Source organism: Coffea arabica, chromosome 10c, assembly GCF_036785885.1.
Source record: "Coffea arabica cultivar ET-39 chromosome 10c, Coffea Arabica ET-39 HiFi, whole genome shotgun sequence".
NCBI lineage: Eukaryota > Viridiplantae > Streptophyta > Magnoliopsida > Gentianales > Rubiaceae > Coffea > Coffea arabica.
In genome coordinates, this window is record NC_092329.1 from 30,782,800 (window position 1) to 30,803,360 (window position 20,561).

Here is a 20,561-nt window from a genome sequence, read left to right on the forward strand (position 1 = left end):
CACTTTCTCTCGTTGTTTTATTTTGCTTTGGCTTATAATTTATCACCACTTAGAGGTGTGTCGGAATGATTAATTGATGGATGTTTTAGGTTAGTACAGCTTTTTTTTTTTTCAATGCAGTAATGAATGTGGTCGATATTTTAGATTAGTACAGTTAACTTATTATGTGTCTACACATACTCATATTTATTTCACCCTCTGTGTTTAGATATATTTTCAAATTAATGTCTTTTTTTTTGTCAAAAAATTAATGCTTAAAACGCTTTTTAAAAGTGATGACACAAGATTCTAGCAGCAACCATTCTCTTCCTTCTCCCTAGGTTTCCTCCTCTACTCTTCCTCCTCCATAGGAGGGAGATCTTGGCCTTGAGCCAAGGTCTCCCTTCCTCTTCCTTTGTCCTTTGTTCTTCCTTCAATAAAGTCTTTCCTAGGGTATTTTAGTGAGAGTTTTCTTCTCTCCTAGGGTGTCCTATTGATAGTTTTTGTCTCTCCTAAACTATCTTAGTGAGAGATTATTTTTAGTTTTTTGTTCTTTATTTTCTCAGATCTTGAAGTTTTTTTTAGATCTATATGTTAGATCTAAAATTTCTTCACTCTTCTCATCAAATCTCATTTTCAGTTTTGAGTTTGAACCAGTTGGATAGCAGATCTGAGGGAATATTTCAGATTTGGATCTATCTCGGCAAATCTCATCATTCTTATTGGACCTATAAGTTACAACTGTTGATTAGCAGATCTGACGATTACAGCATGCACAAAGAGAGCAGCAGCGACTTATTCTATGATCGAATGTTTTTCAAATTTATGGTACTATTTAGATCTGTCCTTAATTTCTCAGATCTTATGTATTTGTTAAATTGCATATCTATAATTTTAGTGCATGTTTATCTACCATCAAGGCAGCAATGTATGTCAATTGTGCTGGATGATTTCCAGTAATCCTTTAATGAAATATGTTTTATTATAAAAAAAAAACGCTTTTTAAAAGTTGTCTCCTAAGCACTCATTAGCCAAATCCTTAACTGATTAAAATGATTTCTTCATCGCTACGTAATTTGTGTCAGTCCTAGCAACTACTCACATGTATGTCAAAGATTAAATTGGGCAATTAAGAGCTGAGCCTCCACCTGGTTGATCAAACTTCACAATCAAGGTCGGGTACGTCACTAAATATTAATCTTCTATCCAGTAACTTAAATTTATTTATCAATTTCTTCTTGTAAGTCCTACAAATACTTTTTAAATGTCTAAACTTTTGTTGTAGTTAGGCAAAACTGAGCATAAAAAATGTGTACATATTTACATTTGTCAAAAACTATTGAGTCCTCACCCCAGCCGGGATCTCGGCTAGTAACCACATACTATAGTATCTCGTATGTCACTAGTTTGAACCCGTTGGGTTACGTGCATGTATCCTTGAGCAAAGCTCTATAAGTCAGGAGCTAGGCTATCGTGCATATATCCTTAGACAGAGTTTTGTAAAAGTCAGGAGGTGGATTAGTCTCACTAAGTTGCGATACCACCTTCTATTAAAGACAAAAAGAACAGAAAACTAATGAGGCCTCAACCATTGATATATTAAATTTCTTTTGAAACTCAAAATATTCTATACTATTCTAATAAGCTGCATGCCTCCATTATTGTCTTCTGTAATCGTTGTTGATTAAAAAGATTCCCATCTTTTCTTTTATTAATTGACTTTCTTTTGAAGCAAATGAACCCTATTAAGTTATTAGGCCAAGCAGATATGCAGGGATACTACGGCTATAAAACATTTTAATACTATTTGACTAGCATACCGTCAGCACAATTTTTTAAAACCTTCAAACTGAATTTGTGAGGCCATGTTGCTCTGATGGTCCAAAATTGGTAAGGTGATACAATATCGAGTTTTTGGTGTGCACATGCATTGCATATGATCAGTCGGTTGGAGAAGCCGACTTTTAGTATTTGTTTTTATGTTTTTGACTCAATTGAAATTGTATTGTCCTGCATTACAATTCGATGTAAACTTAGAAATACTATGGAATTTAATTAGTAGATAGAGTGGTTGGGAAGAAGTATAGATATTTTTGAGGTTGCAGGTGCTTCATTTGACTTTTTAAGTGTCTTTCGAGTTTTACAGTATAATTTTTAATTAATTCTATATACATGTAGTATATGTTCTTTATATATGTCATATCTTTGGTATGTTTGGCATAACTTTTTCCATTAGAGCAAATTTAAGAAAAATACAATACAAGTTAGCAACTTGAATCTGAATGGCGCAATGACTAAACAGATAAAGAAAAAAGTATAATTGTAATCGATATTCCAAAAAAGATAAAGAAAAAAGTAAAATTGTTCATACGTGATACACTAAATATTAGATATGCTAAGTTAAGATCGACTGAAAATTATACTCGACTTTTATTTTCTTTCCAAATTTACAAACGTTATTTCATTTCATATACTCCAGCTTATTTCTTCGGGAAGTCAAAATACCGCCCGACAAGGTAAAATAGCTTACTAATCTGTGATGGATAAAAGAAGGATATTTTTAGAAACCACTCTTGAGGTTTCTGATAATTCAACAAGCTTCCCTCTAAGTTTAAAAATTACACTTGCCTCCCTTCATAGTATAAACATACTAAAATACCTTTTCCTATAAGTAAAGACATATTTTCCACAAAGGAAAAAAAAGGAAATTAAACACATATTCCAACAAAGGAAAAGGAAATAAACAAATAAAATGAAAAAAAAATCATAAAAGTACTTGCTCTTTTTCCTCTATCCTCCTTCACAAACAAATTGTCAAATTGTCAAATTGCCCTCCTCTTTTCTTTCCCCTTTGTCCACCCTCCTTAGCCGAGCTCCCTTCTCAAAGTCTTAGTGTTCACATGCCTACTACCGATTAGTGTTTGCTACCTCTGCTACGCCTTTCCTTTTTCCTTGTTTCTCTCAACTATTCATTTCCTCCGTCTTGGTAAATATGATCCCTGTAATTTTGCTTTTATGGGTTGCTAGAATTAGGTGTTCATAGAGATCAAAATGTCAGGGAAATGGAAGTTTTTTAGGGACTGGATTGATGGAAGGTTGTTGCAATTTGGACAGATTTGATAAAGGGATAAGGAATTTGGTTTAGGGCAGATATTCAGTTTTAGTCGAGTAATGAGGTTGAATTTTAAGGTATCAAGAAGTGGTTGTCGCGGAAATATTTGACAGTTAGATAGCATTTGTTCGCAATTAGTATGGAATCAATAGCTTTGTGATTGAGAGCTATTAGGCTACTCAAATTGCTTGAAATGTATAGGATTTGGTTTTGAAGTATTCTTTCTGGGAAGAGAAGGTTACTCGTGATCGTCGAAAGTGAATTGACAATTATTCTAGTGACGAGTAAAAGTTAAAGAATGTTATTAGGAAACTCTTTTTTTCTTGTTCTTTTGACTATAAAAGGATATTTTAAGGTATTTGGAAAAATACTTGTCTGATTTGGTCTACTTTGTGGCATAAACAATAAAAATAAGGGAGGTTTATATGATATTTAAAATTTGAAGGGAGCTTCTTGGAATTGTTAGAAACCTTTGGGGAGGTTATATAATTTGTTACCGATCTCAAGATTGGAGGTATAGTAGACCTAAACTCCATTCCATTTTCTTGATAATATGGCCCTAAACTCTAATGAAGCCAAATTTAATTCGAGCCAAAACTCATCTAGAAGTTATAATCTTATAACACTTTAAGTTTTGGTGATAATTACCTTGGACCAATGACATTTTTGCTAGTTCTCAACTAATTCTCATAAAGCTTTGTTATTGTATTCTTCAATGATAGAAACTTCAAAATTTTAAAAGGGCGATTTATGCACTACAAAAGGGTAATTTGGTCATTAATTAGTCAAAATCAGCTTTTGTAGTTTGTTTTAAACATACCCTTATAGTTTTATTTTTTTTCAACAGCATAAGAGAACACACGAGTTATTTTTTAAAAAAACTTCATTTTCACAAATTAATTATATAAGATTCGTTTTCACAAAATCAAAATTAGTAGAGAAAAAGCCCTTGAGATTAAAAGATTTAGAGTAGCTAAGTGGCTCTGATACCAGATTGGTTTCTGGTTTGTCGATTTAATTAAACAAATATTTGAGTATAGTAGAATGCTACAGATGGAACACTTGAAAAGGTTGACTTTAGTAATTTTCAAATGACGATACACATCCCCTCCTGCGGAGCTGATACTATAAATCTGCAGAATACTCGTCCGCTAAACCACACAAACACTAAGCTCCTCAGAACCTCATGTCCCTTCAATCTTCTTTCTTCAACACCAATATGGCTATCGATTTAAACTTTCTTCTGCCTTTGTTTTCTATATTTATTGCATTGGCTCTTGCCATTGTGTTTTATAACTACAAGAGCTCTAGAGACAAGAAATTATTACCACCAGGAGAACTAGGCCTTCCTTGGATTGGTGAAACCTTAGACTTCCTCAAAGCCCAAAAAAATAACAAATTGTACCAGGAGTTTGTTCAACCAAGAATCAAGAAATATGGGAAGACCTTCAAAACTAGCTTGATGGGATCACCAACTGTGGTTGTAAATGGAGCTGAAGCCAATAAGTTCTTTCTGTCTAATGAATTCAAGTTGGTGGTCAGTTCATGGCCTACTTCAGCTGTTCAGCTCATGGGCTCTGATTCTATCATGGGAAAACAAGGGGATGCACACCGTTGCATTCGAGGAATCATTGCCACCAGCCTCAGCTGTTCTGGCCTGGAGGCAACGGTCCCAAAGATGTGCAACACTGTTCAGTTGCATTTGGACGAAAATTGGCAGGGTAAGAACATTATCAGCCTGTATAGGTTTACCAAAACTTTAACATTCGACATTGTGCTTAAATGCATGCTTGGAATTGAAGTAGAACAAAAAATGTTGGGAATCTTTGAGAGAGTCTTGGAAGGGGTGTTCTCTCCCCCAGTTAAATTCCCCGGGTCGGCGTTTTCCAGGGCAAAAAATGCAAGAGTTGAGGTAGAGAAGATGTTGCTAAATATAGTAAGAAAAAAGAGAGAAGAAATTGAATTCCAGCAAGGAGGAGAAGAGGGAGGAATGCTACTTTTCCGGCTGGTAAAGGCAATGATCCAAGGCGAAATGAGCGAGAAGGAAGTGTTGGATAATATGGTTCTGCTGGTTTTTGCTGCACATGATACCACGTCTTTTGCCATCACCATGACCTTTAGGATGTTGGCTCATCATCCAAAATGCTATTCCCAACTTCTTCAAGGTACATAACATTTTCATATTTTCTTGCTTGCTAATTCATGTTTAATTAGCCTAATAGGATTATCCTTTAATTTCATGTTGCAATTGTTATAATATTCTTATTTAATGTTATTAAATACATTGCAGAACATCTTGACGTAAAGGACAACAGAAAACCAGGTGAAACCTTGACACTAGAGGACATAAAGAAGATGAATTATACTTGGCAAGTTGCTAGGGAAAGCATGAGGATGTACCCTCCCATCTTTGGCTCATTCAGAAAAACAATTGCAGACATTGAATTCGACGGATATACAATTCCAAAAGGCTGGAAGGTAAAATTTTCCCCAGCCCCAACAGTTCTTTTATATTTGTTCAAAAGCAATATGGTTTCCGGGAGCGAGTAAAATCTCAGTTTTTCTCTTAGCCAAGGTTTTATTAGTACTTTTTGCGACATTGAATTATTGGTTACAGCAACGGAAGATTAAAATCTAACAGGGGCTGTGCTTCCTCTCTGCAGGTGCTCTGGACTGCTTATGGAACACATTATGAATCAGAGTATTTTGAAGACCCTCTGACATTTAATCCAAGCAGATTTGAGAAGCCTGTTCAACCTTATGTTTATTCTCCATTTGGTGGAGGACCAAGGCAGTGTGCTGGATCTCAATTGGCCAAGTTAAACATCCTAATACTGATACATTTTGTGGTTACCCAATATGAATGGTCCTTAGTCAATCCTGAGGAACCTATAGCTGTGGATCCTCTACCATTTCCCTCTCACGGAATGCCAATTAGAATTTCTCCCAAGTTGTCATAAAATAAGATTGTAATTGGATTAGACATTTGTAACTTATAAAATTTTGCATTAAAAAGCTGTTTATGCTTCAAGAGAAGCAAATTGGCCTTCGTTCATTTTCTTATATTAATTCACTTGCTAGCAGTAACAACTTCAAGAATGCATAGAGGAGGGGGTGGGGGGTGGAAGGGGGGAGGAGGAGGAGGAGCTGGGGGAGGGAGAGGGAGAGGGAGGTCGGAGAAGGGGAAAGAGGGAGAGAGAAGGGGGAAAAAGAGGGGGATTGTCGGCACCGGCAGGACAAGTGGTGGTGATGGTGGCAGCGAACTAAAATGAGAAGTAGTAGTAGAAGAGAAAGATGGTGTGTATTTTTGATGTTTTGACTTTTGGACGTGTATATTTTAAGATTTTACGATATTTTTGAGGTTATTATAAACAAAATTGTTAAAAAACTTGTTTGATTAAAACCCAAGCACATGCAATAACAATAGACGTCAAATGGGGTATCTTATATGTTTCGGGTTACAAGGAACCTGGTATATATTACCTAGTAATTAAAGATTCTGGCTACAGAGAACAGAGTATAATCTACCAATCAAAGATTCTGACCTGTCACATCCTAGAATACGCGTTCAAGTGGACTCGGGGCAACTTCTTTTGTTCACCGTGTAATTTTTTTTCCACAGGTTGTATTTTCACAACAGATAGTGGTGGGCCCCACACTTGGCGCGGAAATCGAGTTACATGGTGTTATTTCAGCCGCACATTTTTTTGAGGGCAAAACTCAGCCGCACAAAAATTTCAACCGTGCAGGGACGGTCATACTGATGACCGTCCCTGCCCCAAATCCCGTTCAAGTCTCACTCAATTGTTCTTTCCTCTTTATTTTTCCCATTATTTTCCTTATTTATTTATTATTTTTTTACCAAAGACAAAGGGCATAAAAATGTCAAAGATGTCAAATGGCAACTTCAGAACTACGCCTGCTTGAGCTCTGTTGTTACATATTTCTATGTTATACTTTATTATACAATTTTTTAAAGTGATGAGTGTCTCGTGAATCGAGAGATTTTAAAACTTGAATTCTTATTTATTATTACATGGGACACGTGTCAATCAGATAGATAGTATACAAAAAAATATAGTAGAAAAAGTTGTAATAGGTGATTTTTTACCCGTATTACACCTCTTATTAATTAATGCTCTCCGAATCTAAGGCCATATCATTCTTTCTAGGTCAAACATGATTTTATTTCATGAGTTGCAGTTTGTCACAATAATTGATGGTAGTTACAAAGTACGTAATTCAGCTGGGATCGAGCATACATCTCTTCAGGCCTCTTTGTGTCGTTTTCCTCCAACAAGGCAACAACCAAGAATTTCGTTAAAAGTCCTTCCTAACGAATTTGTGTTGGTTCGGTTTTTCAGGTTACAACGGCTGTAGACCGGTGCAAATTTGACTTTTGACTTTAATGCATTAACAAAATTTTCCTATGTTGTTTGAGTCCTTGTATCATCATCGTCTTGATACGAGGTACAGGAGCCAAAACAAGAACAACTTTCCTCACAATTTGCAGATTACTTATTAAGTTTGACTCCTGTATCTGTATCTGACACTAGATACAAAGCATAGAGGCAAAACAAGAATAAGTCTCGCATAAAAAATTATGGAAGGGCTATAAATATTTAGAAGATCAAATCAGCTGAAAACCGGTTTGGAATGATGCGCGGCATGAAAATGCTCAGAATGAAAAGAAAATAAATCCTATTATTCAGAGTAAATTACAATAAGAAGTTCAAATGATCTACTAATAGTGCATTGATTCTTCTGCTGAAGCTACTTCCTAGCCTTCATCTGCAGCAGAAAATCTATGAAATCAATGTTCAATTTATAATCCCTTAGCTTGGTTAAACAACTTGACAAGGCTAAATTCCACTTTGGACACCTAAAATAATAGACACACTTTCACTTTAGGCTATAAAATTTATTTTTAGATACTTATCCCTTAAACTACAAAACTCATCATATTTTAGTTCTTAAATTTCGCTATTGACACTTTAACGCATTAAGGATAAAACAAATCCATCGCACTTTTGTTCTTAAATTTGGAACATCACTAGCCTGCTATTTTGTTAGTTTTGACAATTCCATGTGATGGATTTCATGGTTTTTTGCTAGAAGTGTCCGGAAATGAAGTTTTAAGAACAAAAGGGATTTCATATTTATGGAGTAAAATATTCAAAAATAAAATCTAAGTACTAAAGTTGTAATATATCTATAGTTTAAGAGTCGAAAGTAGAATTTAGCCACTTGACAATGCATTTCCCCGATAATCTATTGGAATGGGAATCATGTTGTCTATTACGTGAATATGCATCAAATGTTCGGCTATGGTGGCGCGAATAGCACTCAAGAAAAGTAGTTAGAATTCTTTGTATTATTATCCGATATCAAATTCAGTGTCAATTCTACTTATCACATGAAAATAGAAAAAATTTAAATAAATAGCACATGACAAATTAAATAAAGAGAACACTTGATATAAGTATAGAAGCGGCACTTGATATAAATATAGAAGTAGAACTGAGGATCTCATGTGCAAGAAAAGACACGTTGCCAAAGATGGTCGGAAGATCACTAAATTCAAGCAAAAAGAAAATAATTGTATCTAGCCAGCGATCAATTACAGAAGAATTATTTGCAGCCTTGAGTATGCAAGAAGAAATTTGCATATATATCTTCCAAGTCAATTGTAGCAAACAAGATTTGTGATACGTCCATGAAAAGTCTCATGGGGAACTCGCAGTAGTATAAGAACGTGTCGTGATCTTTACTTCATTTCAAAAGTTGAGACCAAAATTCTCCATTATCAATACTCATTAGCAACTAAAATTCCTAGCAGTTGATTAGCAAAGATGACCAAAAAAAAATTCTAGTCTTCAAAGTCCTAGTATAATAATTTTTCTTTAGTTGGATGTCCTAAAATTAAATCACATTTCAAAATTATCACAATTATCACATGGTAACTGGTGTCTTTTGCCGTTTGAAAAAAATGGACATTTACTTATATATATATATATATATATATATTAAAATCTATTCTAAAACATCAAGGGTTACTTGGCAAAATTATATGAATCCGTCTCATCTACACGGGGCCATTATCATCGTAAATAGTTGAATTCCCAACAAAAAAAAATTTCTCCCATAAGAGAGAGATTAAATTTTTCTGATCTTTCCCTATGAGAGGAGCCTTTCTCTAGATTCTTTTGAGTTTATGTGAATAAACTCTCTTCTAAGTTTTTCTAATGAGATTTTTTTTATCTTCTAGAGTTGTCTAGTGAGAGTTTTCTTCTCTTCTAAACTTAGAGTTTTATTCTCTCTTAGGATTTCTAGTGGGAGTTTTAGGTAGTTCTTTTTTTTTTCATTTTGTTGGCATATTAAATCAAAACTCAAAATTATGAATTTTTCATATTATTATTTAGCAATGTTTTAGTCAAGTTAAAGTTTTAGTAATTCTATTTGAGTCCAATTATCGTGGTTTTGTTATGTAAGAATTAGTATTTTATTAGGAAATTTCTTATGATTATAAGACTTGTTTAACTAGTCATCTAATCTATAAATAAGGAGTCTTAATATTGTATCAATATAGAAGAGTAAAGGATTGAGAATTTTGTTATTATGTGTAATTAATGATATATAGGTGATATTTATTCCTCTTCTTCTCCCACACATACTCTTATGTGTGTAAATTGCCTCCCTATATACATTTATTTTATCAAATATATCTCCTATATATTTTGATAAAATTTTTTGGCTTGTACATCTGCTATCAGAGTTCTAGGTTCAAGAAATTGATCTTGAGATGCTTTGTAAATATTGAAAAATTGTGCTGACTATGAGATTAGTCTTGGGTATTTTTCGTGATTAGAGTTAGAGCATAAGAATTACTATAAAGAAATTAGTTGATCAACTTAGACCACAAGATTGGTCATGGAGAATTCAATTGATAAAGATTGGACCATGAATTGTCAAATTGATTGTTGTTGGAAAGACAGAGATCGAAGAAGAATCTTGTTAGTTGAATTGTGATTACAAAAATCACAAAGTGATGAGCAGTGATGAGTTGTCAATAGATTGACAGCAAATTGTGCGACTAAAACAGTCTATCTAGATACATGGATTATTGCAATGCAAAAAGTGTTTGTAGATGAAGAACTACTATAAAGTGATGTTGACTGAATTTGCAAGGGAGATTAATGTTCTGATTGTGTTGAATTCGATCCAAGAAAGAACTTGATTTAATAGAGACAATATTGACATATTAAATCAAGGCTCAAAAATAGAAAATTTTCATTATTATTTAGTAGTGTTTTAGTCAAGTTAAAGTTTTTAATAATTCTATTTGAATCCAGTTATGGTAGTTTTGTTATGTAGGAATCAATATTTTATTAAAAAATTTCTTATGATTGTAAGACTTGTTTACCAAGTCATCTAATCTATAAATAGGGAATCTTATTATTGTATCAGTTGAGAAGAGTGAAAGATTGAAAGTCTTATTATTATGTGTAATTAATGATATATTGTTAATATTTATTCCTCTTTTTCTTCCACACATACTCTTATATGTGTAAATTGCCTCTTCATATACATTCATTTTGTCAAATATAACTCCTATATATTTTTGGTGAATTTTTTTGGGTTCTACACATTTTTTTTCCTATTGTTAGATTTGAATTTTTTAGGTCTTGATCGTTAGATCTATAATTTCTTGATTCTATTGGGCAGATCTCACTATAATATTTGGATCAAAAGCAATTAATTAGTAAATCTAGTGATTGAATGCATGCATAAACTTTCTTGAAGTTACAATTATTTTATCTTAATTTTTATTTATTCTTCAAATTTGTAGTATCCATTTTTCTCATATCTATTCTTTGATATCTGTGTATGGTTAATGATGTAACTTCTGTAGATTTTAATGAAATTATGATGTTTTATATTAAAAAAAAAAGCAATGTGGCTGGTGGGAATGGTAACTCAACAAATCTACTAATCATAGTTGCAGTAATAACATAACATTTCAGGAATTCAAGATTTTTTTTTAAGTATAAGTAAGAGATTTTAAATCCGGTACCTCTTACACTCCCTCTACCGTACCATTCAACACATTCCTTCCCCACGAATTCAAGCTATTACTTACTATATTACTTGCAGGTGGATCTGTGTATTTATAATTGATTAAAGTTATATCGCAACCTAAAGTCATGATATACATTAGTATCTCTCTTCCCATCCATTCTCTCTGCCTTCACTTTACCGTGTTTCTTCCATAGGGGCGAGATCATGACATCAAGTCAAGATCTCCTTTCCTCTTCCTTTGCTTTTATTTTTTGTTTAATAAAGTCTCTCTTAGGATATCCTATCCATTCTCTCTACTATTCTTTCTCCAAAGGAGAGAGATCTTGACGTCAAATCAAGGTCTCCTTTCCTCTTCCCTTGTTTTTATTTTTTGTTTAATAAAATTTCTCTTAAAATATCCTAGTGAGAGTTTTGTCTCTCTTAATGTTTTATTAATAAGAGTTTTCTTCTCTTCAAAGTTATTCTAGTGGTAGTTTTGTTCAAATTTTGTTATTTTTTCCCAGATCTAAGAATATTTTTAGATCTGTTTGTTAGATTTGGAATTCTTTGGGTTTTCTTATCAGATCTCATAATTAGTTTTGATTTTGAACCAGTTGGACATCAGATCTAAAAGAATAGATATGCACATATATCTATGGAGTAGCTTGTGCAATTGGTTAGATCTGATGATTTGTGATTCACAGCATAATCTTTTATATTTTGTAACTCTATTAAATCTAATGATTTTTCAAATCAGATATATTTGTAACATGTTCTATGTATTTTCTGTCCTTAGTATAGATTGCTTTGTCAAACAAATTATGCTAGACGATTTCCAACTAATTTATTAATAATATTGACTTTTATTTTATAAAAAAAAGTTATATCACAACTAGAAGCGGCAATTTGGATTGAGATCCATTTATCCATCCATATAATCTATAATTAAATGGATAATGGATTATCCATTTATAGTATTGGTTTTAAATGGTTGATCAAAGTAAAACCATTAAATTAAATGGATTTATATGGATTATCCACAAAAACCATATATATCCATTTACTTAAAAACCAAATAAAAGAGAGGGAAAGGAAATGACTAAAAAAGGAGCCATCATAAAATTGCAGTTGGGGTGTGAAAAAGCCGTCCCCGTGAATAGTAACCTGGCACCACAGAATTTGCGGTTTAGCCTCCCCACTTCCTTTCTTGATTTCCTTCCATTTCCTTCCCTTCTTTTTTCTCTACATTTTTATATTACAAGCTCGCAATATCTATTTGGGGTCGGGATTCATTAAACAAGACTAATTTTTTTGGCAATTCATGAAGGTGTTGTGACTAGCACTCTGCTTATTATGTTTATGAAGCGCTTGATGAAATTCCCCTGAGAACGTTGAAGAAGAAGAAGAAGAGAGAGCCAGAATGCCTGATTCACCGTTTGCCGGATTGCTCAGGACAAAGGGAACATGCCCTGCTTGGTACACCCATGCACCTGATTACTAGATGTTGAGCTCAAAAGTCATCCGTGGCTTTAGTAGTAGACACTGCAAGTGTTGTGTGAGTACGAATAAAAGCTAGTGTTGGTATTTTTGTAGATACCCTACATACGGTCTATGCAGGACTTCTATTGTTTGGGCTAGTTTGCAATATATGGCTACTCTGTAATATGTAATAGATATACATATATATATATATAATAATAATAATAATTTCAGATAGTTTTTTAGTGAAATGAAGGTTCATTTTGCTTGAATTTACATCCGTGGTATTTTGTGGCTTGAATTTACAAGAAATGGTAATACAAAAAAAAAAGTAACAAAAATATTTAAATGGATAATTGGTTTTTATTTAATCCATTTAGATCCATCCATTTAGATCCATTTATTAAATGGATCTAAATGGATTGGATAAATTTCATCCACCATCCATTAAGTCAAAACCAATTATGAACCATTTATCCATATTGCCACCTCTAATCACAACATAATCTGTTTTAGGAAAGTTTTTACCAATCTTGCATATATTTTGCTTATCTTTATGTCGAAGGTTGGTTTTGGGCAATTTAGAGCAGAACATGTAACTAGTCGATGGAACTTCACCATCAAGGTCGGGGTACGTCACTAAGTATTAATTTTCTTATCCATTCAACCAAAGCATTCAATTTATTCTTGTTAGTCCTACAAATATACTTCAAATGTCTAAAATTAGGACCAAAAAAATGTAGTTTTAGTTTTTAATATTTAGCATCTATAAAATTTTAGTTCCAAAAATTTTAACATGAACAAATATGGTTCCAATGTATCCAATTTAAAGTCGATTTGGAATATTTATAGAATTTTTTCCAATTACTGATAAAAAATAGTCACGTGCAATAATTCTCACTTTCTATCCCTACCACCCCTAGGCGAAAAGCCTAAGACTCAAATTTTCTGTATAGTTTAATAAATTTCCATTTTTTAAATTTCTTGGTAAATTAGTCATTCATGTATAATCATGTGAGTTATTCTTATTATTCAAAGTTAGATATTATTTTTCTTCTATTTTAAAACTTTAATTTAACAAACAAATGATTACACGTTTCTAGTTCGGTCAAAAATTGAAAAAGTCCATCACTTGTCCTAAATTTGCTTCGAATTGAAAATGTTGGGGATTAAATTTGTTTTTATAGATACTATGTGTCAAATAATGGGGATCAGATTTGTTTTTGTCAAACTTTAGGGACTAAATTTGTATATGTGTTGAACATTGAGAACCAAAACTGTATTTCTTCTCCCTTTAAAAGATTATAGCTAGGCAGATTGAGCATGAAATAGTACACATATTTACAATCACTAAAAACCATTGATATTCAAATCCTTTTTAAGGCTCATGGATTTGTTCTCGTTCAGTTATTTAACCTCAACTGTTAATATTCAAATCCTTTTTAAGACTCATGGATTTGTTCTTGTTTAATTATTTAACTTGATTATACACTCTGGTCTTGAAAACAATCAATTTTTCTGATGTTTTCATTCGTTTTTGTATTTTCTAATAGTAAAAAAAATTTTAAAATTTATAATCTATTAACAAGTAACTTTAGTCGATTCTAGATATTTTCTAGAATCAATTTTTTCAAAACCTAAAGCGGATACAAACAAGCCCATGGTAGTTTACTATTTTCATTTGTCGCATGCCTTCATTATTGTCTCTTTTATAAATTGACTTTCTCTTGAAGCTAATAAACCCTATTAAGTTATTAGTTCAAGCAGATTTCTAGGGATAGTACGGCGCTAAAACATTTTAATACTATTTGACTAACATATTGTCAGCACAATTTTTCGAACCTTCAAATTCAGTCGATGCATTTTTCATGCTTTGAGCACCCACAGTTTGCAAGGTTATACAACACCAAGTTTTTGGTTTGTGGATGCATGTGCACTGCATATGAGCAGTCGGTTGAAGAAGCCGACTTTTAATATTTATTTTTACGTTTTTGAATTAATTGAGATTGTATTGCCCTGCAATATAGTCCTTTTTTTTCAATAAAACATCATAATTTCATTAAAATCTGCACTAATGACAGAAATTACATCATCAAATATACACAAATATCGAAGAACAAATATGAAAAAAGGATACTCTAGATCTGAAGAATAATAAAAATTACATTATAAATCTCCAAATTCAAAAAATGAGATGGAATAATTGTAACTCCACGGACATCTGTAAATACTTCTAATCACCAGATCTGCTGATTAAACTGCTTCAAGTCCGGATATTATGATAAGATCTGCCGAAGAGATCCAAGAAATTCTAGATCTGATAATCAAAATATAAAAAAACTCAGATCTAATAAAAGAAAAATAAATAAAAAAAATATCAAAAATTCTCATTAGGAATTGAATCCCTAGGAAAGAATAAAACTCTCACTAAAAAATTTAATAGACAAAAAAACTCTCACTAGACAATCCTAAAGAGAGAAGAAAATCTTATTAGAAAATTCTAAAAGAGATTTTAACCACACAAATGGAAAAAAAAAATAACTATAGAGAGGACTCCCCTCGGAGGGAAAGATTAGAAAAAATTTCTTCTTTTTCGTATGGGAGAGTTGAAGGAAGTTTTAGTTAGAGAGTTTTTCTAGAGAGAAGGAAGAGAGATGAATTAAGTTTCTTGATTAGTGTAAAAGATAGCAACACATATTTCAATATAGTCCATTTTGAGTAAGGGATTATCATTGATTTTACACATTTATAACAGTACATGACGACCTGAATCTAAATACGGCTGTGACTTGGCTTGGCTCTTGAACTTCCGTTAAAGTAAAATTGTTCACAAACGTTTAAAAGAAGCGTTCTAGAGACAAAAGAATCTTTTAATAAGAGTATTAGAAACCCATAATACTGGAAGTAGTACGATCAGTCAACTAAACTACAAAAAAAAAAATGCAAAACTGTTCTTAATACAACTGCTCTTTTAATAACATAAATTTTAGCAATTCATAATGTTGGGAATAATACAATTATGATTTTGGTATTGTGAAACTAATAAAAGAAACTCCCAAAAGTAGGGATTGGAATAGTAGAGTAAGAAGAGAGAGAGATTATTATATTTACTGATCAAAGATACTTCCAGGTTTCAAGGTTACAAGGTTACAAAGGAAGTAGGATACACCCCTATATATAGGTGATCCAAGATCAAAGTTACATGAACCCTATTAAATACAAATACATGAATCTAGGGAGAAAACATGTGACTATCATCTTGAGAATACAAACGGACATCTTCATCTTGTAATCCTCCTTGAGAATATCAACGGACAGCCACATCTAGAGAATATCAACGGACATCCACATCTTATCATTATTTCATAACACTCCCCCTTGGATGTCCATGACACAAAGAATATGCCTCGTTAAAACCTTACTAGGGAAAAACCCAGTGGGATAAAAACCCTAATGAAGGAAAAAGAGTACACTATTCTTGTGTAATAAATTCTCCCCCTGATGCAAACATTATATGAGATCTTTTAGCCGACACATACCAATATTCTTCACCAGTTTCCCAAACATAGCAGTCGGCAAAGCCTTGGTAAACAAATCTGCCAAACTATTATCCGATCGAATTTGTAGCATATCAATCTCACCATTCTTCATTCCAACGTCGTCTTGTAGGCGAGGAATTAAATCTTGCTAATAAATTCACAGCAGCTGATATATCTGGTCTTGTACAATTAGCAAGATACATAAGCGTACCAAATGCACTGAAATATGGTACTTCAAGACCAAGTATCTCTTCATGTTCCTCTTGTGGCCTAAAGGGATCCTTATTAGGATCCAATGATCTGACGACCATTGGGGTATTTAATGTATGTGTTTTATTCATACGGAACCGCTTTAATACCTTCTGGGTATAAGCAGGTTGGTGGATAAAAATTTCACTCTCTAAATGCTCAATTTGTAAACCAAAGTAGAATTTTGTCTTTCCAAAATCTTTGATCTCAAATTCTTTCTTCAAATATTCGACAACCTTTTGGATCTCTTCAGGAGTTCCAATCAAATTGATATCATCACCATATATAGCAATAATCACAAATTTGACCCATTTTTCGTGATAAAAACACATTGACATATTGGGTCATTGGTATAACCTTCTTTAGATAAGCATTCATTGAAACGGTTATACCACATATGTCCAGATTGCTTGAGCCCATACAAAAACTTTTGTATTTTAATATAATACACATCTCTAGGATTTGATTTACATGCTTCAGGCATATTGAATCCTTCAGGGATTTTCATGTAAATATTATTTTCAAGATTCTCATAAGCAGTGACAACGTCCATCAGACGCATATCAAGTTTTTCATGCACTGCAATACTCACAAGATATCTAAATGTGATCGTATCCACTACAGGTAAATACGTTTTATCAAATCCAGATCTTTGTGAGAAATCTTGGGCTACAAGTCTTACAAAAACCCATTTATATCCAACTGGCTTTACATCTTCAGGTGTTTGGATTACAGGTCCAAATACATTTCTTTTAGCCAGTGAATCTAATTCAGATTGTATCGGCTTTTTCATTTTTTTGGCCAATCATTTCTATGACGACATTCATCAACCGATCTAGATTCATGATTCTCATCAACTTCTATAATATCAAGTGCTACATTTCATTAGGCTCCAATTAACTTTTCTATAATTTCATTCTCTTCAGGAGTTGGCTCTTCGGGAGCTGGCTCTTCAGGAGCGACCTCTTCAGGAGATTAAATTTTGTCATGACATTTATTTAATCTCCGGAGATATTTGAAATCAATTTATACCTTATATAGGTAGGCCGGCCTTTATTTGTAGCACTTATGCATGTCCTTCAGGGATATCAATTTTAACACGAGTATTTCCTGCAGGAATAGTTGATTTAATGACTCTTCTGGGTCGATAATATAACTTTCTTCATTTGAAGAATTTCTTAAACTTTTAGTTCACATTGTTTTGTATGAGGATCGAGGAAATCCAATTTTATGATTTCCTTCTAGTTCACATTGTTTTGTATGAGGATCGAGGAAATCCAATTTTATGATTTTCTTTTGGTTGATCTTTTCCTCCCCCTAATGTCGGAATAGATCACTCATCAATAGATTATTCATCAATATTTTACGATATTTAATCGTAAAAGGTGATGCATATCCGACATAAATTTCTTTTGGAGCCATATATAATATAAAGGGGGTATGTATAAATATTTGTCGACATTCAAATATTCTCACTTTTGCCAAATCATATATCCATTGGGATCAGTAAACTTCTGGTTTACTACAGGTGATGGTTATAAATCAAATGAGAATGAAAATAACTATATCGATAACCATTACGCACTCGAATGATTAATATGATATAATCAACCTTCATCTAACTTGATTTTTATTATTATCTCATTCAGTGTCTTAATTTGATATCCATCTCGACGGATAAATTTCCTTTGTGACTTGGGAGAGAGTAGTGTATTATTTATGACAATTTTAGTTCCTTCAGGAAGAAATAGAGTGGCTCTTCCGGAGCACTCAATTAATTTTGCACTATCATTGATGGTATCAACATTTGTCTTTCCCATCTCCAAAAAATATCTTTTATTTTCCAATATAGTGTGCATAAAAGCACTATTAATGAGACAAATGTTATCATCACCATTATATAGTCTCAAATGTTTGGCATCCAATTCTTCTTCAGGAAGAAAAATAACAAAAATAAACATGAATAAAAGATGCGAGAATAGACATATGCAAAGTAAAATGATAAAACTAACAACATATCAAACAACATACCAAAGTAATAGACAATCCTGCAAAACTAACAACATATCAAACATCTAGACAAATATTAAATATATAATCATTTTGCATCTTCAGGATGCTCAAAGAAATCAGCAATATCCAGGTGTGTCATGTCAGCATCATCATCATCATAAGCATCCTTTTGATCGATAAAATTTGTCTCGACATCTTTGTCTTTCTTTTTCAATGATGCTTGATAGAGGTCAACAAGATGTTCAGCCGTACGATAGGTACGGGACCAGTGACCTTCCATACCACATCGGTAGTATTTTTCTTCATAAACTTTCTTTTCTCCTTCTTTCGGATCGTAGTCATTTTCTCTCTCTTGAGAAATATTTTGTTGCTTGCCGTGGTGATAATTTTCACGGGGCATAAATCTACTACGATCACGTCCACGGCCACGGCCACGTCCACGGCCTCTTCCACGGCCACCTCTATGGCCACGTCCACGTCCACGACCTCGAACAGAATTTTGAAATTGAGTCGCATTCGCTTCAGGGAATGGACTTGCACCAGTTGGTCGGGACTCGTGATTTTTCAGCAATAATTCATTATTTTGTTCGGCCAAGAGGAGACATGCAATAAGTTCAGAATATTTCTTAAATCCTTTCTCTCTATATTGCTGCTGCAGGAGCATATTAGAGACATGAAAAGTAGAGAATGTTTTCTCTAACATATTTTCATCAGTGACTTTTTCACCACACAATGATAATTGAGAAGTAATTTTGAACATGGCTGAATTATATTCGTTGACAGATTTGAAATCTTGTAGTCGTAAGTGGAGCCAATCATATCGGGCTTTTGGAAGAACAACCAATTTCAGGTGGTCGAATCTTTCTTTCAAATCTCGCCAAAGGACAAGAGGATCTTTGACAGTAAGATACTCTATTTTTAATCCTTCATCTAAATGACGACGAAGGAAAATCATGGCCTTGGCACGGTCTTGGTTTGAGGTATCATTCTCATCAACAACAGTATTACCAAGACCCATTGCCTCAAGATGAATTTCAACATCGAAAACCCACGATAAATAATTTTTTCCAGAAATATCAAGAGGTATGAACTCTTGTTTTGTGAGATTAGCCATAAGAATATGTAATAGATTCGTAGGAAAGAATTTTACCTTGATAAGTAGTCAAAAGTTATTCGGGCAGAACCTTGACAGCGTCTCGTGCTTTTCCTTTGCTCAAAGTAGAGACTCGTGCTTTTCCTTAGTTCAAGGTAGAGACTCGTGCTGATAACGTATTGTGAAACTAATAAAAGAAACTCCCAAAAGTAGGGATTGGAATAGTAGAGTAAGAAGAGAGAGAGATTATTATATTTACTGATCAAAGATACTTCCAGGTTTCAAGGTTACAAGGTTACAAAGGAAGTAGGATACACCCCTATATATAGGTGATCCAAGATCAAAGTTACATGAACCCTATTAAATACAAATACATGAATCTAGGGAGAAAACATGTGACTATCATCTTGAGAATACAAACGGACATCTTCATCTTGTAATTCTCCTTGAGAATATCAACGGACAGCCACATCTAGAGAATATCAACGGACATCCACATTTTATCATTATTTCATAACATTTGGTGATAATTACCTTGGAAAAATGACAATTTAGATTAAAAGATTTAGAGTAGCAGCTGAGTGGCTCTGCTACCAGCTTGGTTTCTGTTTGTGGATTTAATTAAACAAATATTGACTATTGTAGAATGCTACTGATGTAACAATTGAGAAGTTAGACAAGAATAAAATTCAATTAATGAAAAGTGGGTGTTCAGTACCAGACTTCTTGTTATATCCAACCATGTTTTTCGTATCTAATCAACATCTTTATAGGTCAAACATGATTTTATTTTAGATTTTTAGTTAATCCCAATAATTGATGGTAGTTACAAAATAATCCCAACATGAAAAGTGCCGTTTTCCTCCAACAACAAAGAATTTTGTTGAAGTCATTTTTAACGAATTTGTGTTAGTTTGGTTTCTCAGTATACAAAGGCCATAAACCAGTGCAATTTGGACTTTTGACTTTAATGCATTAGCAAATTTTCCTATGTTGTTTGACTTTAATGCATTAGATACAATAACAAATTAAATTGTTT

At 33.1% G+C, this 20,561-nt stretch overlaps 2 protein-coding genes across 2 annotated transcripts; one reads left to right on the forward strand and one right to left on the reverse strand.

Annotated features, from left to right (window-relative positions):
- Positions 1 to 2,990: 2,990 nt before the first annotated feature.
- Positions 2,991 to 6,108, forward strand: LOC113712255 (taxadiene 5-alpha hydroxylase-like). Its single transcript, XM_027235585.2, has 3 exons — positions 2,991 to 5,256; positions 5,382 to 5,569; positions 5,755 to 6,108. The coding sequence occupies exons 1-3, from the start codon at positions 4,278 to 4,280 to the stop codon at positions 6,049 to 6,051; spliced, it is 1,464 nt and encodes a 487-aa protein (XP_027091386.2). The 5' UTR covers positions 2,991 to 4,277; the 3' UTR covers positions 6,052 to 6,108.
- A 12,406-nt stretch (positions 6,109 to 18,514) lies between these two features.
- LOC140015892 (uncharacterized) lies at positions 18,515 to 19,447 on the reverse strand. The gene has a single exon (XM_072068724.1). The coding sequence runs from the start codon at positions 19,445 to 19,447 to the stop codon at positions 18,515 to 18,517; it is 933 nt and encodes a 310-aa protein (XP_071924825.1).
- Between the last annotated feature and the right edge of the window lie 1,114 nt (positions 19,448 to 20,561).

Coding starts and splice junctions, on each gene's coding strand:
- LOC113712255 (XM_027235585.2), top strand. CDS start 4,278: ATGTCCCTTCAATCTTCTTTCTTCAACACCAATATGGCTATCGATTTA. Junction 5,257..5,381: donor CTATTCCCAACTTCTTCAAG/GTACATAACATT, acceptor AATACATTGCAG/AACATCTTGACGTAAAGGAC. Junction 5,570..5,754: donor CAATTCCAAAAGGCTGGAAG/GTAAAATTTTCC, acceptor TCCTCTCTGCAG/GTGCTCTGGACTGCTTATGG.
- LOC140015892 (XM_072068724.1), bottom strand. CDS start 19,447: ATGGGTCTTGGTAATACTGTTGTTGATGAGAATGATACCTCAAACCAA.